The 10,000-nt window shown below is 38.6% G+C and overlaps 1 protein-coding gene across 1 annotated transcript in view; it reads right to left on the reverse strand.

Annotated features, from left to right (window-relative positions):
- Nucleotides 1-10,000, reverse strand: part of LOC137988311 (cytochrome b5 reductase 4-like) — a 32,883-nt gene that overhangs the window by 22,020 nt on the left and 863 nt on the right. Inside the window, exons 2-3 of the mRNA XM_068834345.1 lie at nucleotides 6,391-6,491; nucleotides 3,531-3,624 (exon numbers count right to left, since the gene is read on the reverse strand). Coding sequence (XP_068690446.1) covers nucleotides 3,531-3,624; nucleotides 6,391-6,491 — 195 coding nt within the window. The remainder of the gene's footprint in view (nucleotides 1-3,530; nucleotides 3,625-6,390; nucleotides 6,492-10,000) is intronic.

A 10,000-nucleotide genomic window follows, 5' to 3' on the forward strand; every position in this document is an offset into this window, starting at 1 on the left:
ATAACAATAACAATAACTAAGTTAACACAACAGAGAGACGCTTACCTCATTTTTACACGAAAATGCTTTACTATTGCCTTCAAAACTATCCAGTTAAGCTCGCATATTACACAACATGATGAATTCAAAAAGGCCACCTTTTCCAGCAAAATATTTTTTGAAACAAACAACATATTTCTTATTAGAGGCAAAAACCCCATCATATTTCATTACGAGCGCGAAGACAAGAAACTCAGTCGTGTCAAATTACACTCCGTGTCAAAAATGCAACTAAATAAATTTCCCACCAGCGTTCAGCATCAAACCCTTTACTGAAAAACCCTTTACTTGAATTATCAAGAAAAAAATGGGTAACAAGCTTTCTTTCAAATAATTTTTGACTAACAAGAATTAGTGAAATTTCCAATTGTTACCGGAAGACTGTGCAGAATTGAGTACAAACAAATATAAATAAGCCAGACAACAGAGATCAATGATCCAAGTTGTTCAATTCCTTCTCTGTCTTTGTTAAACCCATACATGTAAGTTACTAGAGAATTTCAGTGTTGTACAAAACACCACACTTGTACAACATTAGAACTACAGCTCACTTTGATTACGGGCTCGACAGGTGACAGATTGTTGTCGAAGTCCATTACTCGTCGCTTTTGAGGTTCTAGTTTTTTTTTTTTTCACCACCTGTCTTGTTTATCCAATTTACGTTCCATTCTTTAGCTCCGTAAGGGTACATTTTGTTTAAAGATCCTCCAAAACCCCATTTGTGTTTCAATGTTCGACGCCATTGCAGGTTAATGAAATACTCTACTGTGTCAAACCAGAGAAATCTACGCCTTTCTACTACCCCCTGAAATCATACCAAAATACCCGAGGAAGACACCACTTAGCAACGGAATGATAGGAGAGACTTTTCCTGACACGGGAAAAAAAAAAAGACAAAGAAAAAGAAAAAAAAGAAAATGAACAAATCCCGCCCATTTTCCAACTGGGATTGCCATACTGGCAACCCAGTAAAAATGGACAAAAATGAGAACAAAGGTGCATGTGCGGGAAAATGCACGGACACTGTACGTTACATCCAAATAAGGAAATTTTTAATCTAAAAAAGACCCCAGCTCTGAACCATAGTGTTACGCTTCAAGGTCATGACCTTCTGGTTCAACAAATAATACATAATCAGGGGTTTCAATAAGCACCGACGGCAGACGAAAAGCGTTGACTACTTCACGCAGTAAAGTTGGCTACTTTTTCCCCTAAATTGAATTAATTGAAGGATTCCTTAAAACGTATTAAAACTAAAGTTCATTTTTGATGGACTTGAATGTACTTTTTTTTAACCTCAATTTCAGAATAATTATCAGATTTGATACTGTCATCTTTGAGCTACAGTGAACAGCTTACTTTTTTCTGCATTTCTGTCTACACCAACCGTCGCATTTTTTTACGTAAATTTCAATTACGTTTAGGTTGTTATTGAGTAATCGTACCATCAAGACTAATTTCCCACTAAAACAGTAAATTTTTCTTTTAGTTTCATTGGTTAAGCCTTTTCATTCGTTCAGATTAAAATGACATGTTCTGATTCTTCAACAGAACTGATTTCTCATGCTGACTGAACAAAAACTATTGTGGTTTGTCTAGACAAACCGAAACGTTTCAATTCGCACTTGAAATTGGTAGTAATGATGACATGAAGTTGTCAAAACGTCATATAATGTTTAAATAGTTAATTTTCCTTTTGAAATGGCTTTCCGAATTATTGATCTCCACTGAAAATTATCAACAGAATGTGCTTAATTGCACACTCAGTGTCACTGTTGATGAGAAATCTTCCTTCATCTTTGTACTCAGTTTGGTACCTAGAACGCTGGAAATCGCATTTCTGACCTTTCAGATTTCAAAATTTTCTGGGGAAGCATGTCCCCAGACCCCCCCTAGACGAAGGGGCATAACAGGCCCTGGTTGACACAGTCAGCTTCTCGACTTACATGTAAATCAGCTGCCTACTTCAAATTTTATTGAAATTATCCCCTGCATAATTTCAGTGGCTTTGAAACGAATTTGTGTACAACGTGTGTTTGCTGATAATGGCATTTCCACACTGCGTGACTTACATGTACATGTATCTATTATGCGCATTGCATTTTCAAAGCCCAGCCCTCATTAGACTGCAAACGTAAATGTATTTCCAGCAGTCCTTCTCTCCCCCGAAAAAGAATGAGAGAAATTACTGCCAGAAGTACATGTACATCTGGGTTCGCCAGCTAAGCCGTCCTGAGCTGATAATTTATTTGTACACATTACGATGCCTACGAAACTAGCAAACTTTGAAATGCGTAACATCTAAACTTTTCTTGAAAAGTGAGTAGCAAAGCGATCCTTGTTTTTCTCTAAATGTCATCCTTTTCGACATACATGTAGTCGTTTACAATAATAATTATTACAGCTGTATAATTATGTTTGGAATAATTATTTCCTTTAATAACGAAAATTTCATAGCCTGAACAGGCGGCTACTTTCATGCTCAGAACCAGGGGATTTCTGCCCTTGCCGGCTTCATCTGAGAACCCTGCTTCCCCTCATTCATCAAATTAACAAGTAAAATCTATTACATGTATCATAATAAGTCTCACTTCCAGGAGTCAATGGGTTGAAGGACACTGAATTATTTTGTTCAAGCACAGGTCAACAATATTCAATCAAGTTGATACCACAAGCCCATAAATTATTTTGAAAGACAGGACTCATTGAAAAATTTAAGTTCCTGTTTTTTTTTAAAGAGGTAGTGTCACGCTATTTTAGTCAAAATTCAAAACACTAAAAGACGTCTTTGCATCAATGAAGACCAAAAATTAATGCTATAGAACTTTTTGTTGCCAATGGCCATTGAAGTGCACTAAAGCTTAGGTCTTTGTTGTTTGCAGCCAAGGATGGAGGGGATGGAAATGGACTGAAACTTAAAAAAACATGGCCAGTTTTTTCAAGTTTGGAGATGTTTTCCTCTGAACGTCACCAAAAGTTAAATTTGAATAGCTCTTTGTGCCATATTATAAATTCCGTATCATCTCAGTGAGTTGTCAGAAATGTTAATGTTGACCCACATGTAAAAACAGTAAATTTAGCATGACAGTGCCCATTTCATTTTGGCTAATTATAAACATAAAAATTAATGCTGGAGGAAATTAGCAAAACTGGTGACCAAGCAGAACTTTCAATTATTTTATGTCCCACAGAACACAGGTGACACTGGTCGCAAGTCACAAGGCACTGTTTTACCAACACAGAAACAACCCTAACCATTTACCAATGCTAACATTAGGCCCAAAAACGTTTGTTTGGACCTAATGACACCCAGGGTTAGCTTTAATGAATGTTTTAGCATTCTTTCTGTATTAGTAAAACAATGTCCTGTGACTTGTGACCTGTGTTTTGCACCTGTCAGTTCCAGTTAGCACTCTTAAAATAGCACCATATTTAAAGCAAAATTTGTTCACTAAAGGGATCATTTTGTTGACAACCACATGTACATTTACCTGTTCTAGGTTTCACCTTGATGGCAGTGTCTCTCTTTAGTGGACCAATGAAACACTTCTCAAGCATTGATTCTGCGTTTACCCATTTATGTGTCTGCAAACATTATTATACAAGGCATTGAGGCAAAATATTATCAGCCACTGATAGACTGCTAAACTTCAGCTTTTGCTAAAGACATTGGAGGATGATTTTGATGAAAAAACAAACAATTACAAGCATTATGAGTGAGGATGACTACAGCTGTATGCACCGGCAGGCCTTAGAGGCTAGCATGCTGTTGGTGTGCTGGTGTCATTCCTACAATGTACGATACTACATTGTACAATGATGATTTAACATTCGACCATGATAAAATTTGCTGCTGAGTCACATCGTTCTCACGGTTGCCGAACAAACATCACACGAGCCAGAGGGCCCATCAGGCCGGGGCTTATCTCCGGTTAACTTAGCATGAAGCGACTAGGAGTATTTCTACTCCCCCCTGGATGAGATGTTAGTCCATCGTAGGGTTACCCCCAGCATTTCGCCGGTACCCGGTACTCCGGTGAGAGTTAAGTGTCTTGCCCAAGAACACAAAACAATGTCCCTGGCCAGGACACAAACCCAGACCACTCGATCCGGAGTAGGGCGCACTAACCATGAGGCCACCGCGCCTCCCCCAATCATAATCATCGCAGTCGGGTAAGCAGTTTAGCAGTTACAAAAAACCTACATGTAAAAGACTGGTTAAGCCCCGGGAGAAGGGAAGGGGGAGGGCTTAATTGCATAGAAATAGCTAACCAAAAAATTCAATCCACATGAATGTACATGTACAATCAAAATAAATAAAGCAATAAAAAATATTTTGTTTCTCGTCATGAATTTTGTTTCAATTTGGAGATATGGAGCAAAATTGTGATGTGGTTGAACCACGATCCATTCCCTTGATCATTCATCATTTTCAGCGTTTTTTTACACATACGTATTGAGGGCTCCTATTTTCTCATTGCAACATTTGATTGTCCCTACTTTTACAAATGATGCAGTTTAATTTGCTACTATAACTTGCGGCTAAATTTTCATACTTTGTTGCATCTTTTTTAAAAATTCAGAGCCTAGGGTATGTTATGAAAACTGTTTAACTAGAGTCCAGGCTCACTGCCGAAAAATATGTGGAAACTGCTTACAAAGTTGCATGTGGCAAACAAAATGGCGTGTTTTCTTCAAGGTTCAGGAAAATAAGTGTTTCAAAGTTGCCAATCTCTTTGGCTTTTGCGTTTGTGAGGATGGTAAGCAGCTGCTTTATCACTAATAATGAGGCATTTCTTCAGTTTTATGCGGAAAATATCGTAATTATGCGGAGGATGCAGATTTTAGGGAATTACATGTATGTGGATCCGCATCGCCGCATCCTGTCAGATGCCATGATTTTAACTCTGTTGTCCTCTGTCGACCTCAGGTTTGTCAGTTGAATTACTGTTACGAGTTATCGACGTTAAATATGGTTGCTTTACTTTACTTTACTTTACATTGTTTTTTTACAAATAATCTTTGTTGACATCAAAGCTCTCAAATCTTGAAGTCTCCAAAGAGTGAGTGTCCTGTTTCTTGTGCCTGAGGTGCCAAATATTTCTAGGGGGGTCCGAGGAACATGCTCCCCCATAAAATTTTGCAAATTTGCACTTCTCAAATAACTGGAATACACCATCAGATTGAACATTGGCCGAATTCAGTGCCATTGAAGGAATGAATTCGGAATTAATGAGCACTTCTGAAAGCTTAAAAGGTACCAGAAGAATGCCAATGCATGAAAAATGCATGTGTTGGCATGAGAGCGTGAGATTGCATTGAAATGCATGAGACTCTGATGTTACTGTTAAAAATTAAATTCCCTGGCCAAGAATGCTTACATTACATGTAATTCAAGAGTCACCCATTTATTGGCATATACCAGTGCTCGAAATTAACGAAAAAATCCAGTCGCATTTTTCGATAAGATACGAAAATTTAGTCGCAATTTCGCAAATTTTAGTCGCAAAATCGCCACGCTGCATTGTGTTGTCAGCGGTTTAGCAAAAAAATACGAGCCCGCAATACTTGTGTGTAAAGAAACTGCTGAAAATGGCGGATGATCGAAGGAATGGAGCTGTGCACGTAACATTGCAGCTAAATTACTATACAATTATGCTACCTTCAGAGAAAATTCACAGCGAGAAACAAAATAATTTTGTCATTTATTTATTTATTTATTTATTTTAGCAAAAGTAGCAGCAAAGTGGCAACTGCTAACCCTTTTGTTTTGAAAGAACGGAGGTGACAACAAGTCGCAAATTTGCAACTTCTCCAGATATTTTAGTCGCAAAGGGAAAAATTTAGTCGCAATTGCGACCGTATTGGTCGCAATTTCGAGCCCTGTATACACCAATTATTATCACCACATAACTGGAGTGCTATCATGATGCTCTTAATTAAGGACGGTGCCTACTATTGTTATTGCACATACATCCTGCACATCTCAAGATACTCAAGTTTCCTATCGGTGATGCTCACTAATACAGGGATATTTTTGCATGGTTTAAAACTAACCCGATAAAGTAGATCTTAGTAAGTCGTCTTGGTATCCAAAAAGAAAACTGGGGATAACCATGCATTTTTGAGAGATAATTAAGCATCAATTTGAGAAAGAACACCATACATTGCTTTGTATTTTAAAGCTTTTTACAAATATTATTCATGAATTATCTTGGAAAAATGCGTGGTTACCACCAACTTTCTTTTTGGATTTCAATGACACTTGTCAAGATCTACATAATCATTAACCGGGGCAAAAATACCTTTGAATTAGTAGGCACCGTCCTTAATACTGTTACAAGTCCTCACCTCATCAAACAAGTCTGTGCCATCTCTACCCACTCCTCTCATTATCTCTGGAATACCTCCTGGGTGGTACTCTAAGTAAGGTGTTATGTTGTATACTCGACCTAAAAGAGATTATGCCATTAAGACATCCTGGCAGAAATTCAAAAAAAGATTTGGTGACATCACAACCAAACCAACTTCATAAAATTATCAGGTACACGTAACTGTCCTGTGCTGGTCATAAGGAATAATCTCACATAATAAACACTTTTGTAGTTGTTTTTCCTTGCACCCATCTGGTAAGTAACTTTGAACCATGGCTTTTTCTGCTAAGGTGGCTTTGAACAGCATACAATCATGTAATGCATTAGCCTTTCTGCCAAATCACTGCCAGGCCAGTCAATTTTGCTGGATAATAAAACAGAAGAGGCAACCACAGCACTCAGAACCTAACAGGGTCACCAAATGCAAATCAACCCAAATCTTTAGAAGAACACACAACAACCAGCACTACAGTGTACATGTATTCGCTCTATGCAAAGGAATGCAGGTGGCCCTGAGATTACAAACCTCAGCCCATGGATTCCTGATCTGCGATCCAGAGTCATGGATTCTTGATTCCACACCCACAGGTTCCACCAAAATGAATAGACCAATTTCGATATATTAAAATTCAGTCCTAAACAAAAGGCATCATCTCGAGGCTCTGGGGAACAAACTCATACAAGTCCTTAGGATATTTATTCCCCAGAGCCTCAAGATGATGCCTTTTGTTTAGGACTGAATTTTAATATATAGAAATAGGTCTATTCTGGATTCTATCAAATTCTGTGGATTCTGGATTCCATACAATGGATTCCAGATTCCAAAGCCTCACATTTCGGATTCCTTTGCATCGAGTGAGCTATTATTATTCCATTGGCCCTGTACACTGTATTTACAGCTTAGCCAAACAGACTAAAGCCACCTGAGGCAATCCATGCCCTACTCTTTCAGTGTTCTCACTAGAATTTTTTCCCAAGGGGTCATACAGCCCATAACCCTCAAATTTAGGGGCCAATCCCTAAACAGGTTGGGCCATTTCACAAGTTTTAATTTGTTTCTTTAAGGTCTTTTAAATAATAATATTATTTGAGCCTGTCTGCTTCCTTACTGTTCAAACTGCTTTCTTAGCAACAAAATACTAATACTTTCTTAGGTGCATTGCCGCATTTTGCCGATTCTTGTTCCAAGCCAAGCTGGCATGTTTCAATGAAGTAAATCAAAATGTGACTGATCTCGTTTTCAGAGATAAAATGGAATAAAGTACATCAGTAAAACTCTTTTTTGACCTTGAACTGACAAATTTATTTTATGGTTCCTAATTTTAGTGTGATTCCTATTCCCTGGGTATTGACAGTTGACTCTGAAATGGCTTTTTTCCTTTTCCATTTACTTCCTGAGGGTGTGCTTGTTTTCTTTTAAAACTTGTGGGGTTCAACAAAAATTCATTGCCAAACTTGTGAATTCCAAAGTATATTTCACTCCAAAAAGCGATATCGCACTCATTGCTTTGTGATTCATGCAATATCGGTTTTTAACGTAAAATTTACTAGTACCATGGAATTCACTAGTTAGGTAATGAATTTTTCTACAGAAAAAAGCAAAGAAAATGATTTTAATTATTAAAGCAGCAACCAGAAACATCAAAACGTGGACAACTCAAAACTTTTTATTTTCATTAACCCTACAGGCAGTAAGATTAAATAACCAGGGAGCTCCACTTTTAGGCTTGGCTAAATCTATATATTAGTGTCTTTCATTGTGTGCCGACTTTGAATTTTTGTGTATGAATCCCACAAGGGCGCAGCCTGGTGAGAACAATGCTCTTTGCGGATGTGTGGGTTCTTTTAATAGAATGATACGTCTCTCTGAGTTAATGAGTCTCAAGCAAGAGTCGTGAAACGGGGGCCCCATAGCGATGTTTCCCGTGACGTGACTCACCCAATGTTATAAATAAAATTATGCCAACCAGAACCTTGGCTGTTGAAACGACTTCTTTTGTTCCCTGGTTGGCAAATTTGAATATCAAAAAAAAATGTGACGTCAATGTTTGTAAACAAAAAATATTGCTATAGACATTATCTGAGAATTCCTGAAGGTAGCAGTCTGCCTTTTCCCTCAGTGTTTTAAGTGAACTAGGGTTCAAACCCACAAGCTCCAACTGCATCACTCACAGAGCCACAGGTGTGCCATCATGACATCTAAGAATACAGAGTTTAAGCACGAGTCATGCTCTTGAGCCAACGACAGCCGGAAGTGAGCTGTTTTCGTTTTTAACCCTTTAGTGCCCAAGGAGTCTCCCTTTGACGAGTAAAATCGTCTGGCGTTAGACAGAGTAAAATCTATAAGTCACTATTGGGCATTAAAGGGTTAACTTGTCTTGACACTACCACATTTTTATTTTGGTGAGTACCTTTCTCTATTACGAATGATCAGTCTGAGAGAGACCATTGCCCGGGGGCCGGTTCCAGGGATAAGTGTGCCCTGGAATAGAGTTATTACCCCTTTCAAGAAACGGCCCCTGGCATGCAATATGATCACTTCCAGTCTGAGGTCGCAAAACGTCCTGTTTTTAATTAAGTTCTTTACTGATCGCATGGCTACAGGAGTCTGTAAGAATGAGAGGTGTAAATTGTACATATAATGCAACTGACAATGTTTTCCCCGACCAAGGGGAGGGTGGGCATAACACTGGCATCTGACTTGAGTTCTCGGCATGTGGGCAGGGATTTTGATTTTATTTGACATCACAGAGCCCCCAGGGTCGGGAGACTTGTCATTTACTGGTTACCAGTCTGCAATCTGCTTTAGGAAAGTGCCAATCGATCGATGGAAGTTTTACCGCATGGCAGCATGTTTACATGCAGCTTTTTGTGATGCAAATGGTACATTGTTGAGCTTCGGTTTACATTTGAATCTTGTTGTTGTTTTCTTCTTCTTCTGTGATCGAAAGTTTTTATCAATTATGAACCAAAGAGAGAAGAACCGAGCTGCGGGTGTGAAACGACATGGCAAAACAAAAGCGCCTTAATTAACCCTTTCACTCCTGTAAGGGCCAATGAGACTTATAGATTTTACTCTAACGCCAGACGATTTTACTCCTCAATGGGGAACCCCACAGGAGTGAAAGGGTTAACAACAGCTAGGTTCACTCAAAAACTATGTCCCCATATCCCTTTCACTCCTGTAAGGGCCAATGAGACTTGTAGATTTTACTCTGTCTAACGCCAGACGATTTTACTCGTCAATGGGGAGCCCCAATGGAGTGAAAGGGTTAATTTGCCTAGTAAATACACTTGTTACCACTGTATTTAAGTAGTGCCCAAACCCGGGGGTGGGGGGATTTGACCACAAAGTTGTGCTCCACAGTAGTGGCTATTGACACGCAAAAAACGAAAATGTCAAATGCCTAGTGGTATGCCCGCCCTCCCCTGGGTCAGGGAAAACGTGCATTACGTGCATAAGACTTACGTAAAATTTTCAAGTAAACGTAAGCTAATGTTTAAATAACAATGAATAAAAACTAAAAGGTCTGGATAGTAGCAGGCATATCGATATTTTTAGAAGAAACACAACACTTTTTTAAATT

The sequence above is a fragment of the Montipora foliosa genome, unplaced genomic scaffold (genome assembly GCF_036669935.1).
Source record: "Montipora foliosa isolate CH-2021 unplaced genomic scaffold, ASM3666993v2 scaffold_413, whole genome shotgun sequence".
In the NCBI taxonomy this organism is placed as follows: Eukaryota; Metazoa; Cnidaria; class Anthozoa; order Scleractinia; family Acroporidae; genus Montipora; species Montipora foliosa.